Source organism: Camelus bactrianus, chromosome 9 (assembly GCF_048773025.1).
Source record: "Camelus bactrianus isolate YW-2024 breed Bactrian camel chromosome 9, ASM4877302v1, whole genome shotgun sequence".
In the NCBI taxonomy this organism is placed as follows: domain Eukaryota; kingdom Metazoa; phylum Chordata; class Mammalia; order Artiodactyla; family Camelidae; genus Camelus; species Camelus bactrianus.
Window position 1 is genome coordinate 15,718,466 of NC_133547.1, and position 20,879 is coordinate 15,739,344.

The 20,879-nt window shown below is 39.0% G+C and overlaps 1 protein-coding gene and 1 long non-coding RNA gene across 7 annotated transcripts in view; one reads left to right on the forward strand and one right to left on the reverse strand.

Annotated features, from left to right (window-relative positions):
• Positions 1-970: 970 nt before the first annotated feature.
• On the reverse strand, positions 971-12,434 carry ZNF181 (zinc finger protein 181). Of its 6 annotated transcripts, none has more exons than XM_074371138.1 (6): positions 11,785-12,434; positions 11,015-11,149; positions 6,862-6,982; positions 6,512-6,598; positions 5,448-5,521; positions 971-5,228 (listed from the first exon to the last, which is right to left on the reverse strand). In XM_074371138.1, the coding sequence occupies exons 2-6, from the start codon at positions 11,021-11,023 to the stop codon at positions 4,035-4,037; spliced, it is 1,485 nt and encodes a 494-aa protein (XP_074227239.1). In that variant the 5' UTR covers positions 11,024-11,149; positions 11,785-12,434; the 3' UTR covers positions 971-4,034. The 6 variants fall into 6 exon arrangements, with proteins under 6 accessions (XP_074227239.1, XP_074227238.1, XP_074227236.1 ...); XM_074371137.1 differs by having other exon boundaries at positions 6,500-6,598; XM_074371135.1 differs by having other exon boundaries at positions 971-5,521.
• An 18-nt stretch (positions 12,435-12,452) lies between these two features.
• Positions 12,453-20,879, forward strand: part of LOC141578730 (uncharacterized) — a 61,345-nt gene continuing 52,918 nt past the window's right edge. Inside the window, exon 1 of the long non-coding RNA XR_012509394.1 lies at positions 12,453-12,702. This is a non-coding gene — a long non-coding RNA (uncharacterized LOC141578730). The remainder of the gene's footprint in view (positions 12,703-20,879) is intronic.

Here is a 20,879-nt window from a genome sequence, read left to right on the forward strand (position 1 = left end):
GTAATTTTCTTAAGGTTAATGGAAGACAAGTGTCAGTATCAATAGGCTGATTCAAACCCAGGAATTTGGGTCCAGAGCTGGGAACATTTAATTCTTAAATGCTGCAACCTCAGCCCTCAGCATACAGTGCAGGTGTGCAGTACACTGTATACAGCCATGAGGCTCAGCTGCTAGCAATACTGTTACCACTATAACTTTTTCCCTATTCATCTTTAATGCCAGAGCTTACTTTCTGTGTCTTTCAAGCCACACAGCCTTGTCATCGTCCTTTGAGAACAAAATCATAGGCATTTTTTTTCTATAACACAATTGCATCCTGTTTAAAAGGCAATGTCTGACTCCCCTTTGATGCCCTGTACAGAGCAGGTCTCCCAAGAAATGCTCAGTGATATGTGCCCTGGTTCTTTCAGGATCTTTACCAGTAACTGCACAATTGCCTATAGTAACATCTGACTAGCCCAAGGCTATTGAAACTAGTCTGACTTTCTAGTCATTGGTGACCTTCAGTAACATGGCTGTAACCTCTATTCAGGAACAGTGAGGGCAGCTGCACTCAGCCCAGAGAACCCTGTAACAAGAGGTGATGCCAAGGTACTTGAGGCTTCTGGTCTCACTGGGTAAAGCCTCACCTCTCCTCCATACAGGGACCTGAAGCCTTATTCATTCTGCTTTTTCTCCAAAACACGTTAGGGAGCCCTCCTGACTTCCTGCGGTCCTGCTGTGTTCTTGTCTCATTTTCTCCTATCTGGTGTCCTTTGTGTCTCCTCAGAGTATTTTGAATAATAAATATATTCCTTGCAAAGATGGCTCAAATGCCAAAGGGAGATTTGTTGGAAGGAAATGGAAATGTCTTGTAAGAAACCCCCAAAAGGTGAACAGTAAGTAGGTGAGTGACAGGTGATTAGGAAGACCCACTAGATGTGACACTGGAGACCAGAATGATGAAGCAGCCACGTGAAGACAATGACAATGAAATTAATAGCTAATGTTTATTTGAATGCTTTTGAGGCACCAGGCATTTTACACTGATTAACACATTTAGTCTTCAAAGTAATCCTTAGATGCTATGATCATTTTATAGATGGAGAAACTGAGGCACGGCACAGCGTGTTAACTTGTCCAAGGTCATACAGAGCCAGGACACGTGCAACTTAGATCATACCCAGTCAGCGTGGCCCAGAGCCCGTGCTCTTCACATACACACACCTTTAAGCTCTTGGAGGGTATGGAGTGTGTATTATTTATCAGGCCCACAGTAAATGCTCAAGAAATGGTTAAGTCATAACCGAGCATGATTCTCCATCAGTGACATTATAACAGCATTATGATCTCAGCTCAGTCTTTTACGATGACAAGGTACAGCCGTATCCTCTTACTGCTTTCTTTAAAAATCTTCTCTACCTTTATTTAAATCTCTGGCTTTCTTTTCCCAGTTCAGTATCATTGTGAAGTTACTTTAAATCAGGAATTATAAACCATTATCATGTGTATGCTCATGCTTTTTAAATGACAAAGTATGGGCATTTGGATGAATCCTCTCATAACAAAATGGCATAAAACTGTGTAGTGAAAGCAAATAAAACCTGGGGGACTAAAGGACTACTTCATCTTTGTAGTACCAGTGCTTGGGAGAGCACAGAAGGACAGAGAATGGGAGAAACCTAAAGCTACTGCCATTACTCCACAACTAAATGTACACGTAGGGGCCAGTCTATCCATAATTACAACTATCTTTAATCCTTGTTTGATACCATGCCATGCTCCCTTAATTATAAGTCTCTGAAAGATCCTTCAACATTCCATACAGTATCAAAGTAAACCTTATAACTATTAAAAGGAAAGAGAAATCTCTTCTTAATATTAAAAACTTACCCTCCAATTCCAAACCCACTGTCTCTAGTGTGAATTGCTATGGAATGTGCCTTCACCTCTTGGCTTTCAGTTAAGGTAGCACATGTACCAAAGTAGAATATTTTGTCTACAGTTGGAAACCCTATCACTCATTCCACACCAGAACTGTATCAATGATATTCCTTCTTAAAATAATTTTACTTACAACTATCAAATGCCATAGAGAACATAATCTGAAATACAAACTATGTAACTGTGCTTTACTTGCAACTGCACCCATACAATCCTAATCATTGACCTCTATCACCTTTGCAGTAGCAAGAAATGGGAAACTGTAGGGGCAATAAAGCTATTCATTTCTTATCTGAAGCTTAGAATATCTGAAGCCATCCCCCTTACAGATCATAATTATCTGTCAAGGTTCAGTGTAGAAAGCAAAAACTGTCTTAAATATTTCAAGAAGACATATAGGAAATTAATGTTGTCAAAATTGGTGAGCAGGCTGGAGAAGTAATGGGCACAGCTCTGGACTATTAAATTCCAAACCCCCATAACTGATCAAGGGATGGGGAAATTACTGCTGTTACTAGTGATGCTGCCAGCAGAAACACCTCAAAGCCACAAAACTTGAAACTTAACACTGATAACGGATTCCAGATGCAGCAAACCTGATAGAACTTGCTTGTCTGCTTTGCCTAAAATGATCCCCAAAAGCGCGTGTTCTTGCACAGTTGCCTACAGTTGTCCTCAGTATTCGCAGGGAACTCGTTCCAGACCAACATACTCCCTTACCCTCCACGGATACCAAAATCTGCAGGTGCTCCAAGTCCCTTACATGAAATGGCACAGTATTCGTTATAACCTATGCACAGCCTCCTTCATACTATAAATCATCCCTAGATTACTTATAATACCTAGTACAATGTAAATGTCACGTAAATAGCTGTAAAAAAGTGTAAATGCTGTATAAATAATTGCTGCCAGCAAATTCAAGTTTTGCTTTTTCAGAACTTCCTTGATAAAAACTTTTATTTTTCCAATTGCGAGTGGTTGAATCTGCGTATGTAGAATCTGCAATTATGGAGGGCTACTATCATTAGCACTCATCCCTTAGGATTCAGATTAAAAAACACATCCACCCTGCTCTGATCTCTCATAGTACGTAGTTTCTTGGGTTATGTTCTCATGGTACTTGTAAAAATTAAAATGTGTGAATTAAGTCAACTGGAAATGGACTGTGGATCATCCTCACCAAAATGGCGACATTCTTAGCACAGAGATCAGGATGTTTTTCCTAGGTATGCTAGTCTCCCATAAAGATTATACAGTAATGCTGATCTTAATTCTTCAAGAGGAAAGTAGTGGAAAATTTTGTAAGAAATATCAGTGTGTCAGTCAAAGCGTTCAATATATACAGAATGATTTTATTAGAGACCAAAAATTTTATGCACGCCACTTTTTACTTCTACTGCAACTTTAATTTTCAACTTTATAACATTTGCTGGACTCACTGGGTGACAAGTATCTTCACATGCCCATTAGCTAAAGATAATTTCTATGTAGGACTCGAGTAAAATGCATGCTGCTACTATAAGATATGCATATTCACTTATAATATGCTTATTGGTTTTCCTGTAGAATTGTTTACAAATTAGCATCATTGCAAAGGAACACTTACACGTAATTCCTACATGTTTCAGGTGATTCTAGCATTAATCTTCTGATGTCTAGCAAGCTAAGAACACTTAGTGAACACTTGGCTACATTTCTTACATTTTTCTCTCCAGTGTGAGTTCTCTGATGTAGAATGAGAGATGCGTTTTAACTGAGGGATTTCCCACAATTTTTATATTCATGTTGCATCTACCCTGTATGTGTTTAATGCTTTTTAAGAGAGTCATATTGCTTAATGTCTTTCCCATACTTATTACATGTAAAGGGTTTTTCTCCAGTGTGGATTTACTTATGTCAATCAAGAGATTAATGCTGGCTAAGGCTTCCCCACATATATTGCCTTCATATTATAGTCTCGCTATAGTGTGAACTGTAACAGACAATAAGGCTTGTATCACTGCTAAAGATTTCCCCATTTCAGTACATTCATAAGACCTTTCTCCAGTAAAAATTTTCTGATGTTGAATCAGGGCGGATCTATGAGTAGCGTATTATGACGAATACCTTGTTTATACAGTTTCTCTCTTATACGATCTTTCACATGAATAGTGATTCATGTGGCTTAAAGGCTTTTCCACACTTACTGTACTACCGGGTTTTTCTCCGTTATGTACTCTCTGATGGGCAGTAAGATTTGAGCCTTTGCTAAAAGCTTTCCCACATTCATTACATTTATATGGCTTTTCTCCAGTATGAATTCTCTGATGCACAGTAAGGTTTGAACTACAGCTGAACGTCTTCCCACATTTAATACATTCGTAAGGTTTCTCTCCAGTATGAATTCTGTGATGTTGAAGCAGGGATGACCTATGACTGAAGGCTTTCCCACATATACTGCATTCATAAGGTTTCAATCTAGTGTGATTTCTCAGATGCATATTCAGTGACTCAGGCTGGTTGAAGGATTTCCTGCATTTTTGACATTCAAAGGGTTTTTCTTCAGAATGAATACTCTGATGCTGAATAAGAAATGAGAGGCTGCTAAAGACTTTCAGACATTTGTTGCATTCAAATTGTTTCTCTATAGCATGAATTCTTTGATGTCGAGTAAGGTGTGAGCTACAGCAAAAGGCTTTTCCACATTCACTACATTCATAAGGTTTCTCTCCAGTATGAATTTTCTGATGGTGAATGAGAGATGACCTGTGAATGAAGGCCTTCCCACATATTCGACATTCATAGAGTTTTTCTTGAGTATGAATTCTCAGATGTTCAATAAGATGTGAAACACGACTAAAAGCCTTTCCACAGTTCATACATTCATATGGTTTCTCTCCAGTGTGAGTGCTTTGATGATTAGTAAGTGATGAAACATGACTAAAGGCCTTCCCACATTCAATACACTTGTAAGGTTTCTCTCCACTGTGGCTTATTTGATGTCGAGTAAGGGATGAGCCATGGCTAAAAGTCTTCCCACATTCATGACATTCGTACGGTTTTTCTCCTGTATGAATTCTCCAATGGCGATTAAGGATTGACTGTTTACCAAAGGATTTCCCACATTCACTACATGTATAGATTTTCTCTCTGTTATAAGTCTGGTGAAGGGCAAGAGATTTGCTTTGGCTGAAGGCTGTCATACTTTCATTAGAATTCAAAAGTTTCTTTCCACCATTGACATTCTCGTTGTTTAAAACTGAATTTGTTGGTATGTTCTTCTGAAATACATCATGTTTATGTGACTTTCCTTCAGCAGAAATTCTCTGTGGTTCAGAAAGAACAGACTTTAAATGGAAGATGCTTCTAAATGTACTGCATTTGTAAACATTTTCCCCAGTGGGACTTTCTCTAAAGGTGAGGGTCACTGGTCTGAAATGTTCTACCTGGTTTTCACACTTGCCCTCCAACTTCTCTATATAATCCAAGTCCTTGTTAAAATTTGAAAATTCATGACTTTGTTTTATAATTTTTTCCATTATTACCGTTTGGGGTGAATCTTCATCACAAATATCCTCCTTCATTGATAATTCTTTGTTTTCCCATCTCGATTCCCAATCTGTAATATATCAAGAGAGCAAAATACTGCTTTTTTTTTTTTTTAACTTCTTGAAAAGAAACCTCTATGGTAGAAATAAGAGAACTGGATAAAAATTAAGTCATCCCCCTGTACCCTCACAAGAAAACACATGCTCTGATAAAACTCATATATTCAATGATTTCTGAACAAAGTTCAAATGGAGTACAGAGAATACAGACAGCTCAGAGGCAGAGTATATTACGGGAAATGGTTAAATATAGGCAATCAGTACATGAGAAAAAATTGAATCTATCAGAAAGAAAATGCAGAAGGCATTTCTTTCTGGATCCCAAGCCAATACTTTGTGCCTTTTAAACTTATGTGAAAGACCACATCTTATCTCACACAGCTTTGGTTCTGCAACTTCTCAATTAAATTGATTAATCTCAATTTCAGTCAGACTAGTATGCTTAAAATGCAGAATTTATAGCACTGCATTAAACAGCTACAATGACAAAATAATCTAAATACTCTGTGGTTCAGAAAGATTGAGGCTTAGTGAGTTTATGTAGGATCTGTGTGAAATCATAATATTTATTGACATTAGAAAATATCATTCTTAGAAACCTTCCTATACATCCCTTACTTCCTCTAGCACTTATGTTCATATTTGATCTTTGAAGTTCTGCTTTAGGGGAAAACTGATTTTCCATCTAATTGACAGCTTTTTTAGACTTACATGGACTTACAAAGAATAATTTGCCTTATTTCATTTCAAATAAACAACAATTTGAATTATTATGAAAGCAAAAACCCCCACTGTTAATTAGATGACATAATACAGAAAGATAATTTGAGATAGAGGAATGGTCATTTTAAAATCTAAGCTAAGGATCCCTCAGTTTTGTTACATTTTGGATCTCTGAATACATTATGTCTTAAATATCCTAAAATGCCTCCACACTTTCTACAAGCATCTTAACAAAGACCTCTTTTGCCTGATTCACCATGACTTACCTGGAAACATACCTGTTGACAGTTTTCTCTCCACCATCCAAGGATCTTTGCCTTCCTCCAATAAAGCAATCACATATGGCTTAGGTATGGAAAGACCTGCTTACAGGGAAAATTACAGAACAAAAATTGTTCAAGCTGTGGTCTTCATGGAGGAGAGACCAACATCAAAATAGGGACCAAAGTAAGTCTGAAGGATGTTCACTAAAATGGGAAGATAAGCTTCAGGCAGGACAAAACAGAGCTATGTATTTCCTTGGGAACGTGAAACAAAAATTCAGCTATTTACTAAGAAAGATCTCTAGCAATTCAGAGTGGCAGAAGAAAGATTTCCCTCACTGGAGTCGAGGGGGAGATATGCTTACCTAGAGATACCAGGTTCTCATAATTCTGGACCATCACATCCTTGTATAAATCCCTCTGAGCAGAATCCAGCCATCCCCACTCTTCATGAGAGAAATCTATAGCCACATCACTAAATGTCACCTGAAATAGCACACATATTTAGGCTCAACCAATAGCCTAGGCCGCTTCTGTCACTGGTCAAGGGGTAAAACTATGCTAGTGTGGAAGAAAGGGAACAAGATTCAATAGTTGTGACAATGATCAGGAATCTGATCTAAGTTAAGTGATAACTGGATAATTACGTTCTTGGTGGTGGTGTCCAATACAGATGAGAGACAAATATAAAAGCTCTCCTTCAGGAGAGTTAATTTTGTAAAAGGGAATAGAATTATAAAATTTTTAAAAATCAGCATTCAATACTTGACAGCATATAGTCAAGTGCTTATTGGGTTTTTTATAACTTACATGCCAGGTAAATAATAAAACATGATAACCCACTAAAGTTCAAAAAAAAAAAAAAGAATACAATAGGTTCAGAAAAAAGACATCTTTATATTAAAGATAGACACATACATAACCAATTTATAAACAGAAAGCAAAAACATTTATGCACATAATTAAACCTCATATTCATAATCTATAATTAAAATAATTTGAGACCCCTGGGCAAGAAGACTGAAGGATGGTTTTATGACACAGGTAGTCCTTGAATACAACCTTAAAGTAAGGGCAAAGAAAAAAAAGACACATTGCAAGGAAAATATTCTAAGGAAATAGATTTCTTCCCAATACTACTCATTCATGGTATTATTTAAAATAGCAAAATTTTAGAAGAAAGCTTAAATGTTCAATAATAATTTACTGGTTAGTCAAATTAAAATACGTGCAAAAAAATGTATGTATTTAAAATGGCACTATTACTGCCTTTCATTAGTGAAATAAACATTGTTTGGCTATTGCAAATTTTTCACTCCAAGTGTAAATTCAATATTCTATTACTTCATTTGGATATTTCACATGTGTGTTCACCAGTGACACTGGTCTTTGGTTTTAAAGAGGGAATTTACCTTTGTCAGGTATTGGGGAAATAATTAAAAATCAAATCTACCAAGCACAAAATCCTCTCCACGGTCTAAAAAGAGAACAGTTTAATTACTGAATAAGCATGAAACCAGACAGTAATGCACTTCACAGGCAATCACTAATAAGACTGCAAGGACAGAAAGAATTTTCACCCTTTTATAAAGTCAGGCAGATACAATCCATTATACATGTTTTCAAAATAAATAACTTGTCCTTAAGTAAGAGGACTTGACAGCATTATTTGCTACAGAGTTCATCCTAAATTCACCTGGTAATTGGAGTAGCCATCTATATTAACTGCCTTCATCCCAAAGAAAAATAAAACTCATATCTTTATGATAAGCAGGTAGTTAGAACTTGGAGCCAGAAGCCTACGCTAAACTCCCACACAGGTAGGGAGATAAGAGGCGCATCTTCCTTCATGTTTTCAATTCAAAGAGATGGCTCTGAGGCCCATAAGAAAGACTTACTACTTTGTGAAATTGGCAGAGGCTTATTTAGCTTTGAAAAAGATTTACAAGCATCTCAAAGGGACAGGGAGAGGACATACAATTACAGGTTTTTCTCAAGGAAACATTCTAAGAGAGGGAGATCTCCCTTTTGGCACCAGGGAAATTTTTTTTTCCTTTTGTGTTTACTCTTACCCAGATATTAGGATTATGCTAGCCTTATCCTATGCACTGAAAAAAATTCCATCTTTTCCTATTTTCCACAGTGGTCTGTAAATGATTAGCTTTTACAAATCCCACCTGATAAACCAAATTTAAAAATCAACACTATATTAAATGCATAAAGCACTGTTTTATTCCACTCATGCAAAGATATTTTACATTTTATGTTTGATACTAATGAGTATCACTGTATTAACAGTCTAAAGAAGAACACCACATAATCTCACTAATAGATACTCTTTGCTCTTTATTTAAATCAGGGTTTCTCAACCTTAGCATTATTGACATTTTAGGCTGAATAATTCTTTACTGCAAGGAGCTGTCCTGTGTATTTTAGGATGTTTAGTAGCATCCTTAGCCTCTACCCTTTAGAGGTTAGAAGCAACTCCCCTTCCCCCACTGGGTTACAACCACCAAAAATGTCTCCAGACATTGTCAAATGTCCCCCCTGGGTGGGACTAAGGGAGACAAAATCACCCCTGTTTGAGAACCACTGCTGTACAAAATTTTTGTACTTCCTTAAAAGACTCTCATAGGCCTCTCTACCTACCCACACTCAAGGTGTTCTCTCAGTTTGGTAAAACTTCACTTCCGCCTCTGCCTCCCTGGTACTGTGTGCCACCTAAACAACTCCAGCCTTGCTTCCCCAGGGATGCTTCAACTCTTCCTTCCCCTTCAGCTGCCTGGGCAGCCTAGGGTGTTCATTCATCTTTGTCCCCAGAACTTAGGATATTACATAAATATCTTAATTTCTTACAGTTTCTTGCTTTTCTACCAGTCCTGTACGAGTCCTGTACTGCTCAATACAGTAGCCACTGTATTTGGCTACAGAAATTGAAATTAACTAAACTTAAAAGTTAAGTAAAATTAAAAATTCAGTTCCTCAGTCACTCTAGTTATAGTTCAAGTACTCAACAGTCATATGGGGCTGGAGGCTACCATACTGGACAGCACACAAAGAGAACACTTCCACCACTGTAGAAAGGTCTCTCAGTATTGCACTAGGTAACGAAATCCTGTATGTCAGTGTATACCCAAACCTATGTAAGAGTCTTCCTAACAGGTTCTTCATTAAGTGTTTAGAAAATGAATCAATGAACCATTTTGGCAGTTCACACTTTAGCTTCTTTTAGAAAAGTGAAGTTTGTCCAATTCTATTATCTAATATTCCTAAGAAACAGACTCTGCCCAACATGCACATCGCCACTCATACATTCTCCTGTGCAGGCTTCACTCCTACCCCATGATTCTGCCCTGCCATTTTTTCATCACTCATTCACTCAACAATTATTTACTAAGCATCTGTTTTATGACAGATAACCACTCCAGATAATGAAGATAAAACAGTCAACAAAAAAGAAAATACACCTCTTCCAGCAGGAGGAGACAAACAAAGGGCATATGCATATACTACAAATATAGTGTATCAGTTAGTGAGTGATAAGTGCTTTGAAAAATAACAACACAGTGATGGAGGAGTTAAAGTGATAGTCACGAAGTGACTGCAATTTTAAATTTTAAAGGTGTTCAGAGAAGCTTTACCAAGAAAGTAACCACTGAGCAAAGATACAAAGGAGGTAAGAATGCAAGAGTGTGTATATCTAGGGAAAGAATATTCCAAGCAGATGGTATAGCAACTTCCAAGTCCTGGAGGCAGTGGCCAGTGTGGCTGGAGACAGAGAAGGACGATGAGATCAGAGAGGTAATAAGACAGACTAATTGTACAAAGCTTTTTAGTCATTACACAAATCTGACTTCTATTCTGAATTAGGGCCACTGAAGAGTTTTACTCTGAGGAATGACAGGATTTTATATAACAAGAAGTTCACTATGACAGCTGTATTGAGAAGAGACTGAAGAGGGTCAAGGGCAGAAGCAGGGAATATAGTAAGGCAACTACTGCAATAATCTAGGTGGCTTGGACCAGGGTGGCAGTGGTCGTAGCCCTAGGGCAACCAATCATGTAGATATCCTCTGTATATTTCAGATCCAACTAGAGTGTCTGAATCTGAGTTATAAGAGAAAGGGAGGTATCAAGGATGACTCCAAACATCTCTTGACTTGAACAACTGAAAAGAACTGGTATATACCATTAATTGAGACCACATGATACAGCTTTGACAACCATAAAGCAAATAACCTAAAATTCCAAACCTGAATTTTGACTTGTAATTTTAAAAAAGGTTTGTTCAAGACTCCACGGAGGCTTCTAGCAGAAAACTGGCAGAAAAGAGGAGCACTGAGAGAAGACAGTACCTTGCAGTTCTGCAGGCTCCACGTTTTGCTATAATGAAAGGAATTATAGATCCAGCTCCTAAATGGACTTTATGCGGTAGTAACTGGTAGGAGAGTTAGAGCAAAAACCCCAGAGTCCTGATAAGCAGGTGTTTTGAGAAGATTTGGGGACTTACTAACTTACCTGAAACATGTCCTTGCAGTTTCCAATAGTGAACACAGTCCTTTTCCCAGGCTCTGTTATAAAAGGACAAGGCAGATCAAGAACTGGAAAACGCAGTCATGAAAAATCAGGCTTATCTTGCAGCTCTGGACACACCTGCATAGAAAATCACATGGGGAATCACTTTTTGGGGCTCCAACCATTCCCCGAATTAACAGTGTTTCTTGGCAAGAAGTAACCACGTGCTATCTGCGTGTAAATCAACTATTATATACATAAGTGATAAACTCTTAAAACAATACTAATAATATTAAATAAGAGCTCGTTCGATCTTCACCACTATGCATGGTAGGCATTCACATTACATATTTCTTTTTTAAACGATGAGAAAACTGAAACTCGGCGATACTGAAGCAATCTGTTCAAGGTTTAAGCACTGCACTTAAAAAAAAAAAAAAACCTGCAGATGCCATTTTCTTTTAGTGCGTATTACACACACTCGCTCTCCCATCTCCTTTTCCTAACAGCTCTATAAGGTAAGCGGCATCCTTACCCCTTTTCACCAAGCAGGACTTAGAGGCCCAGAGAAGCGAAAGGCCTGGCTGGCTCACACCGCGGGGCAGACCCTCGGGCCAGGAAGGCTGCTGCAGCCGTGTCCAGCGCCTGGCTGTTTCGTTAGCCCGAGGCCTGCCGGCCGCCCTCCCTCCAGGACCCACACCCGCCTGACTCCTCAGCCGACCTCGCTGCCACCGAGCCGGGCGGGGCCGTCCAGAGCCTGCACCTACGCGTACCTGAAGCGCCCGGTCGCGGCGAGCGGACAATGGCCGCCCCGCTCGAGGGAACCGCGCCGTCCACAGTCCTCCCCGATTCCAGAACCGAGAACTCCGAGCCTGGCCGGAGACGACCGAGCGGCGGACCAAGGATGAGCCACACCGGGGATACACTTCTCAGCCGCCTCCGCGTCAGGGACAAAAGTTGCCAGTGCGTCGCACGGTTGCCTCCGGAAAAACCACACTTCCCAGAAGGCTCCGCGGCCGCGCGGCGCACCGCGAGAACTCGGCCTGGGCTTTGTGAGAAAACTACTCCGCCCGAAGCTGCGCGCAGAGCAACACATGCAAAGTCCCGAGAGGTCTGCAGTTGTCTCTGACGACTCTGCCTTCCGGAGCTAACGGCAACCGTCTGCTTGCACTGGGAGGACAGTGGCGCCCAGAACTACACTCTCCATAAAATCATGCGGCGGCGAAACGTCGTCCGCTTGCGCAGACGGTCTCCTGCCTGGACAAGGGCGGCCCTTGCTGTTGCGGGATGAGAACTGGCCTCTACCAGCGGAACGTCTCCTCTCATCCAAAACCCGGCTGCCACGCTGTCCAGCTCGTATGGGCCTTGAGCATTGGCACCGACTTGCCCAGGACTGTATATTCCAGAATGCCCTCTGTCCAGGCTGTTACAACAGCAACTGTCCGCGGACCCACCGCACTTCCCGGAAGTTGGTGCGGTCACGTCATCGCTAGCGCACTGGCTGCAGCTCCGATGTGCATTGCACACCCTCGAGGGACTCGCGAATATAGGACTCCCGTGAGGGCTTTGAGGACAAAGATCCTCAGTCCTGGGAAGAATCACTCCTCTGACCCTCCTCGGCCCCCAGAAGCGCTTCAGTCTCTGACTTTGCCCAGCCCGCCTGAACAGTCACTGGACAAAGACGTGCCTAGGTCAGAACATTCTACTATTGTAAATTTGGGTTGTTTCCTTTACTTTCTTTTAACTAAAATTTACTTATTTTTTAAAAGTTATAAGTAGTATGACTGAATTTTCGTGTGGATGTCGAGTACTTAACACGCATAAGATCATTAGGCAATGCTTGCACCTTGGTATATCTCATGACTGTATTTTTCGTCCCTAGAGCAGCAGTGGGTTTTTTTTAATATTGTGGCATCAACTGGATTCCTCTCAAGGCTTAGAATATGTAACAAGGAAAGATTTGCTAGTGCAAAGTATCTTCCCGTTTACATCTTTATTAAGCAATGGCAATTTTTTTTTCAAAGTTGTACCAATTTGCACTCCTACCATAGCTTGCAGTTACTTTGGTTGGCAACTGTTAGTGCCAGCACTTGATTTTTGTGAAACTTTCAAACTTTGTAACTGTGCTAGGTGCGAAATTATAACTTCTTGTGGCTTAAATTTGCATTTCTTTTGTTGTTAATAAGATTGGGAATCTTTTCATGTGTCTTTTGGCTTTAGTATTTACTTTTCTGATATTGCATATCTTTTGGGCAATGTTCTTTTAGAACAATGACCTTTTTAATATTGAAGTACAAGTTTAATATTGAAGTACATAGACAAATGCAAGATTTTAAAGAGACTAGAATATTAGAATTTTCCCCCTCAGAATCCTGGGCTTTGAACTGGATTCAGAAACCAAATATGTTTTCTATAGTTTTTGCATACTGTTTCTGGTTGTGAAATTCTTTATTTTTTTTTCTCCTGCTTGGGATTTGTTGAGCAATTTGAGTCTGAAGTGGCATCTTCCTGTGCTCAGCAAATTTGTCTTCTCCATATATTGCCTCTTCTCCATTATTTCTTTCTCCTTCTTGTGAACTCCAATTAGTTGTTAGGTAGGTCTTGCCACTCTATCCTCCTCTGTAATTTCCATCTTTCAGTCTCTATATTGCATTCTGGATAATTTATTCTGATTTATCTAGCATTCATGATTCCCTCACAGGTTTTGTTTTGTTTTGTTTTTTCAGTTTTTCAAAGATTTTTGTAACATGGTAGGCACAGTTGATTCCTAATATGCATCTGATAATACCAATAACTGAAGATTTTATGAATCTTTGTAAACATTTTTAAAATTCTTTATACTCAATTTGCTTTGCTTCCTTTTTTGGTGATTAGCTTTGTGTGTCCTTGAAAAGGGTTTTACAGGGCTTCCCAATATCCTTGAATGAAAGTACCATTCTTTTCCAGAGAATATATAATTTTATTTTCACATGAGATTTGGGATTACTACCACTCTGGAACCACTTTAAACTAAATTTGAGACATAAAGTCCCAGCTCAGTCCTTCCAGAAAATCTTACATAGGGATTCTTCATTGTTGCTGCTTTTATTCCTGAGTTTCTTGGAAGAATGATGAAGCCTTCCCATTATGAGTCCTCAGATGTTTGGGACATAAATTAAGCTCGTAGAGAAGGAGGATTAACATTAAAGGACTAGATGTGACCGGGGGCAGAGGTGAGAAAAACTTTAAATGGAGGGCCAGTCCTTCTGTCTCAATAGCTATTTATGGCCAGCGCTTAAAGAACATTATTTAAAAGCTAAAGCCCTAACACCTGAGTGCTCGATGATTTGCATTTTTAATAGAAAAGGTAGAGGCATAGGCATAATTAAGCCAGTTTTAAACAAATATGCCAGTCACTTGAGAAAGAATGTAGGTCCAAAAGAGATCAATAAGGAGACAGGAATACACTTTACATGCCTTGCTGAACCCACTCCCTTCCACTAGCCCTGAGCTACTTTCTTTCCCTTTTCTATTAGGCAGTATCTACAATAAATGATTTTGCTATTGGAATTTAATCTGTTCAAGGGCACATTTTAGTATATGAACTTGGGAGAAGAAAAGCCAGTTCATGTTGATGCTGAAACTATTCTAAGACTCGGGGTGATAAGGAAGTTTGAGACTCTAAGCTTTGGGAGACATCAAAAAATCCTGTGTATTTGCCATAGTGAAAAACTTCTGCAGAGACCGCTTGTAGAAGTCTTTGTCCTCGTTCCTGGCTCATTCTCCATCTATCACTTTGTAATAAGCCTACATATTCCACTGTAGATCAACGTTTTAAATGCAAGAGCCTAAAGAGCCTTTCTCCTGTCACTGATTTGAAGACCTGTCCATTCCCAACCTGGCCCCAGCCTGACCCCAGAATGCCCAGTGTAGAACCTGTGGAGAGCCTCCAACAAGAACTTCGTGTTCTCTCCTTCCATCCTGGAGGACCTCTGACATCCCGCATCTCTGATTATTTATGTGACTGGTATCAGGTAACACCAGACTGACTGAAGGGTGAACTCAGTAGGAAGTTTCAGGTGTGCATATGTTTGAATAATAATAGTGGACAGCCTTTGCTTGATAGGTTGGCTTGGTTCCCTGAGGAGAGCTAAGGGCTGGTGTCAAGGAGTCCATCTGTGGCCATGATGGGAAGGGGGGTGCCCATCTCACTTCTTTTCCTCCCTCTTGCATCATGGAGGAATTGGAATAAGTCTTGCTTTAGCTCCATAAAAAGGGACTTCTTTTAGACTTTAAGCCTGAGAATACCCTTGGGGGCTTACTAAGTAAATCAAGTTTTTCCCACTTGTTGATTTTGCGTGACTTCTCTTAAAAATGGCTTAGGGGAGGTGAACTCCAATACATATGTTAGTCTGGGAAAATAAATGGATGGAGGGAAAATGTCACTGAGTTTTTACAAAACATCAGTAAACACTATTGCAAAATTTAGAAAAAGAAAGTAATATTAACTCATTCCATTTACCTATAGAAAGTGACTTATGCTAATCTATTGAGAGAAATATATCATTTATTGAAAAATATAGATTTATGTGTACTCTCATTCATTTTCTGTCAATCAATTGTGAATGTCTTGCAATATTAGCAACATACAGCCTACATTATCACTAGAATGTCCACAATGTTCCATATCAGGAATCGTAACGGTAACAGATTTAAGCACCCTCCCCTTGATGAACATTTGCTTTGTGCTCAGATTTTTACTAAAATTTGTAAAGAATATCCTTGTATGTACATTGTTGCATACGTATTTGGTTTTTTAAGTGGCAAATGCCTAGATTCTATATTACATTAATTATATTAAAAAGAATTTGCCCATCTCTAGGCTTCTTTGATACATACCAACAGAGGGCCCCAAAAAAGGCTATTCTCTTCCATGTTTCATCCTTAGCGGGAAGTCTGGAGTATTTTAGAATCTAGTTCCAAGAATTCAGGTAACTGGTGAAATGATCTACCTGTTTCTGGGACCCCTTTTCGGTTTATTCTCTTCCACCCAAACTGTAGGAGGGAAACAGCATGTGGGGCCCTGGGCTACCTGTACCGAGTGGGGACTTAGGGCCACGACGACAAATAAGGCTCTTTCCTGTGAGCTGCCATTAGGTCCCTGCCATTGAAGAAATGTTCCTGAAGGCAAAACTAAATGCATGAAGGGTTCCGCGGTACATCTTTTGAGGCTGTCGTGGTCTGTGCCAACTAGGGGAAACCGAGGTGTCTTTTGGTTCAACACATTCCCTAAGCGGGGAAAAGGACAGCCAGAAATTGTCAGGAAGAGCTGAGTATAGTGTTCCCAATCTGTGCCCCTGTGAAGCTGCCCTGGTCCAGGTTTTAGAGCACTCCAGTTTGGTTCCACTCTCCTGCCAGCTTAAACTCAATCCAATTTCCAGAGCCCTCTCTGTCACAGCACCTTCATGAGTGTGAAGGAGGAATCCCAGGAACTTTCTTTTGTCTGTCTTACATCCTCTGTGACAGACATAAAGTTGGTACTCCATAAATGTTTTATGTATCCTGCTGTGTTGCTATGTGTCAAGTTGGTTAGGCTACGGTGCCCAGATGTTCGCTCAAACATCAGTCTAGTTGGTTGCAGGGAAGGTATTTTTTAGATGAGTTTAATATTTAACATTAAATCAGTAGGCTTTGTGTAAAGCAGATTACCCTCCATAATGTGAGTGGGCCTCATCCAGCCAGTCAAAAATCTAAAGAGAAAAAGACTGAAATCTTCCGAGGAAGAAGGAATTCTGCCTTCCAACTGCAACATCAGCTCTCCCCTGGGTCTCCAGCCTGCTGGCAAGAACTCAGACTCACACTTGCCAGCCCCTAACTGTGTTAGGCTACCCTTTAAAATAAGTATCTCTAACTATCTACACATCTATCTATGTATCTATCTAATCTATACACACATACATACACAAACAGGCACATCTCTTGCTGGTTCTGTTTTCTCTGAAGAATCCTGACAAATACACCTGCCATCTCACTGAGCTTATCCTATGGACTGGCACCATGCTCTACAGATAATTCGAGCTTTACTGCTCTGAGTCATCGCTATTATAAAATTCTTTCTTAACAGTAATGCTTTATACTGACCCCTAGACAATAGTATCCCTAGGAATCATGTACTTCCTGCAATTAGTCCTTCTCTCTCTTGAGTCAACATTTTTTTCTGTCTTTACTAGATCTTTCCCATCATCTTTCAGACATGCTTCAGTATTTGGAATAGTTCACCTTTTAAAAACCCTCTCTTCCCAAAACTCCCTCCAGAAAATGTTCTAGTTTCATTCTCAGTAGAATAGCTTCTTGGAAATGTTTTCGCTATTATGTTTCTTCAATTTTCACTTCACTGTCTCTCCATAACTATGTCATATCAGAGAACATTCCTGTTATTTTCCGGGGTCTGCTTTTCTCTAGGTCAGAGTGATCTGCATGTTGCTAAATCTGAGAGTCGCTCTTTGGTTACTTCGTTTCTTGACCTCTTAGTATTTGGCACAATTGACAACTTCCTCCGTCTTCAAACAGTCTCTTCTCTTGGTTCTATGACGTCACATTTTTCTCAATGTTTATTTCAGTGGCTGCTGCTTCTCAGTTTCCTTTGCTTGTTCTCCATCTCTTCTTTGATCTCTAAATGTTAAAGGGACCCACGACCATAGTTGGCCTCAGTTTTCCACATCTCCTTCATGTTTTCCCTTTTGAATTTCCATGTGTTTATAAATCATCTTTTAAAAAAGACTCCCAAGTCTTTATCCATAGCCCAGCCTCGCCTCTCCCTGGAACTCTCTGTCCATCTGTCCAGCCCTTTAGCTCCCAGCTCATTTTGGTTGTTCATTGGCAATTCACACTCCACATGCTTCATGGGGCACACATAGAAGTCTTGATTGTCTCCTTATCCCCGTCCTCTTTCAAGCCCCACATTAGGAAATGGAATCACCATCTACTTATCAGATAAAGCTGAACATCCAGACATTTTCCCGTATTCCTCTTTTGTCCTCACTTACCCTCCCTACGCATTCATTCCAGCAGACAGTGTTGTTTTCAATGCCACCTCAACAGGATGGGTCATCAGCCTTCATTTATTCACATCCAGTTCTCACCGGAAGACCTGCAGGGGCTGCTTAACCCATTTCTATGCTTTCACTCTTGGCATCCATCCAGTCCACTCTCTATGCAGAAATTAGATAGTTTTTTAACTTACATAAATAGAATTCCATTTTGCTACATCTTTTAAGGTCTTCTGGAGACACAAGAGTGAAGTCATATTTGTCTTTCTCCATCTCTGTTTACTTAACATAATACCTGTAAGGTCCATCCATGATATTGCAAATGGCAAGATTCCATCTTTTTGTGGCTGAGTAGTATTCCATTGTGTGTGTGTGTGTGTGTGTGTGTGTGTGTATCACACCCTCTTTATCCATTCATCTTTGGTGGGCACTTACACTGTTTCCACGTCTTGGCTATTGTAAATAATGCTGCAGTGAACATAGGAATGCAAATGTCTTTTTGCATTAATGAAATAGATGGATCATATGGTAGTTCTATTCTCAATATTTTGAGGAATTTCCATACTATCTTCTATAGTGGCTGCACCAATTTACATTCCCACTAACAGTTCACGTCTCCCCTTTCTGCATTATCCTCACAAACACGTGATATTTCTTGCCTATCTGATAATAGTCATTTGGACAAGTGTAAGGTGATATCTCATTGTCATTTTGATTTGCATTTCCCTGGTGATTAGCAATGTTGAGCATCTTTTCACGTGCCTGTTGGTCAACTGAACATCTTGTTTGGAAAAATGTTTAATTAGCTTCTCTGCCCATTTTTTAATTGAGTTGTTTATTTTGTTGTTGAGTTGTATGATTTACTTATATATTTTATATTAACCTCTTACTGATATATCATTCATAAATATCTTCTCCCATTTGGTATGTTGTCTTTTAGTTTTATTGGTAGTTTCTTTTGCTGTGAAGAAGCTTTTTAGTTTGATGTAGTCCCACTTGTTTATTTTTGCTTTTGTTTCCCTTGCCTGAGGAGACATATCTAGAAAGGTATTGCTAAGATCAGTGTCAGAGAGTGTACTGCCTGTGTTTTCTTCTAGGAGTTTTATAGTTTCAGGTGTTACATTCAAGTCTTTAATCTATTCTGAGTTAACTTTTGTGTATGGTGCGAGACAGTAGTCTAGTTCCATTTTTTTGCATGTGGCTGTCCAGTTTTCCCAATATCACTTACTAAAGAGACTTTCCTTTCTCCATTGTGTGTTCTTTGCTCTTTGTCATAAATTAATTGTCCATATATGTGTGGGTTTATTTCTGGGCTCTCAGTTCTGTCCCATTGATCTATGTTATGTTTCTGTTCTTCTGCCACTACCATGCTGTTTTGATTACTATTGGTTTGTAATATAGTTTGAAATCAAGGTGTGTAATACCTTGAGCTTTGTTCTTTTCTCAGTATTGCTTTGGCTATTGGGGGCCTTTTGTGGGTCCATAAAAATTTTAGAATTTTTTTGTTATATTTCTGTAAAAAAGTCCTTGGGGTTTTGATGGAAATTGCATTGAGTCTGTAGATTGCTTCAGGTAATAAGGACATTCTGACAATGTTAATTCTTCCAATCCATGAGCATAGACTATCTTTCCATTTACTTGTGCCTTCTACACATATTTGTGATTTTTTTTTTCAGTTTTATTCTTGTAATTGATTTCTAGTTTCCTTACATTGTGATTGGAAAGGATACTTGATACGATTTCAATCTTCAATTTATTGAGACTGCTTTTGTGTCCCAACACTGATCTATTCTTGAGAACGTTTCATCTGCACTTGAGAAGAATGTGTATTCTGCTGCATTTGGATGGAATGTTCTGTAAAAATCGATCAGATCCATCTGGTCTAATGTTACATTTAAGGCTACTGATCTCTTGACTTTCTGTCTGGATGATATATCCACTGATGTATGTTGAGGGGGTGGTTAAAGTCCCCTACTATTATTGTGTTGCTGTCAGTTTCTTTCTTTAGCTCTGTTAATAATTGTTTTATATATTTTTGTGCTCCTGTGTTAGGTGTATATATATTTATCACTGTTCTGTTTTTTTTTAAGTGGCAAAAGGGTTTTTTTAAGTGGCAAAAGGGTTTGAGGATTTTATTTTTTCCAGTTTTATCGAGATAAAGTTGACATACCGCACTCTATAAGTTTAAGGTGTACAACATAATGATTTGACTTATAAACATAATGAAATGATTACCCTAACAGGTTTGGTGAACATGCATCATCTCATATTGATATAACATTAAAGAAATAGAAAATAAAATATTTTTTCCTTTGATGAGCACTCTTAGGATTTATTCTCTTAAACTTTCAGGTACAATGTACAGCAGTGTTAATTATCTTTATCATGTTGTATATTACATCCTTAGTAATTGTTAATCTTATAACTGGAAGTTTGTACTTTTTTACTATCTTCATCTAATGCCCCCTCCACCAGCCTCTGGTAGGCACAAATATGATCTCTTTTTCTATGAGTTTGTTTTTGAAGTTTAATTGACCTGTAAAACTATGTTAGTTCCTGGTATTCAGCATAGTGATTTGATATTTCTATATATTTCAAAATTATCACCATGATAACACTAGTTGTAATCTGTCACCATACAAAGATACTACATAATTATTGACTATATTCCCCACACTGTACATTTCATACCTGTGACTCACTAATTTTGTAACTGAACATTAGTTCCTTTTAATCTCACTCATCTATTTCTCTGTTCCCCCCAGCCTTCTCCACACTGGCAACCACCTGTTTCTTTTCTGTATCTCTGACTCTATTTCATTATGTTTGTTCATTTGTTT

Bases quoted from the DNA above. Each gene is read 5' to 3' on its own strand.
- ZNF181 (XM_010950058.3), bottom strand. The intron at 6,599-6,861 runs GTAAGCATATCT...TTTCCCTGTAAG, and splicing joins TGAGAACCTGGTATCTCTAG to CAGGTCTTTCCATACCTAAG. The intron at 5,522-6,499 runs GTAAGTCATGGT...GATATATTACAG, and splicing joins GTCAACAGGTATGTTTCCAG to ATTGGGAATCGAGATGGGAA.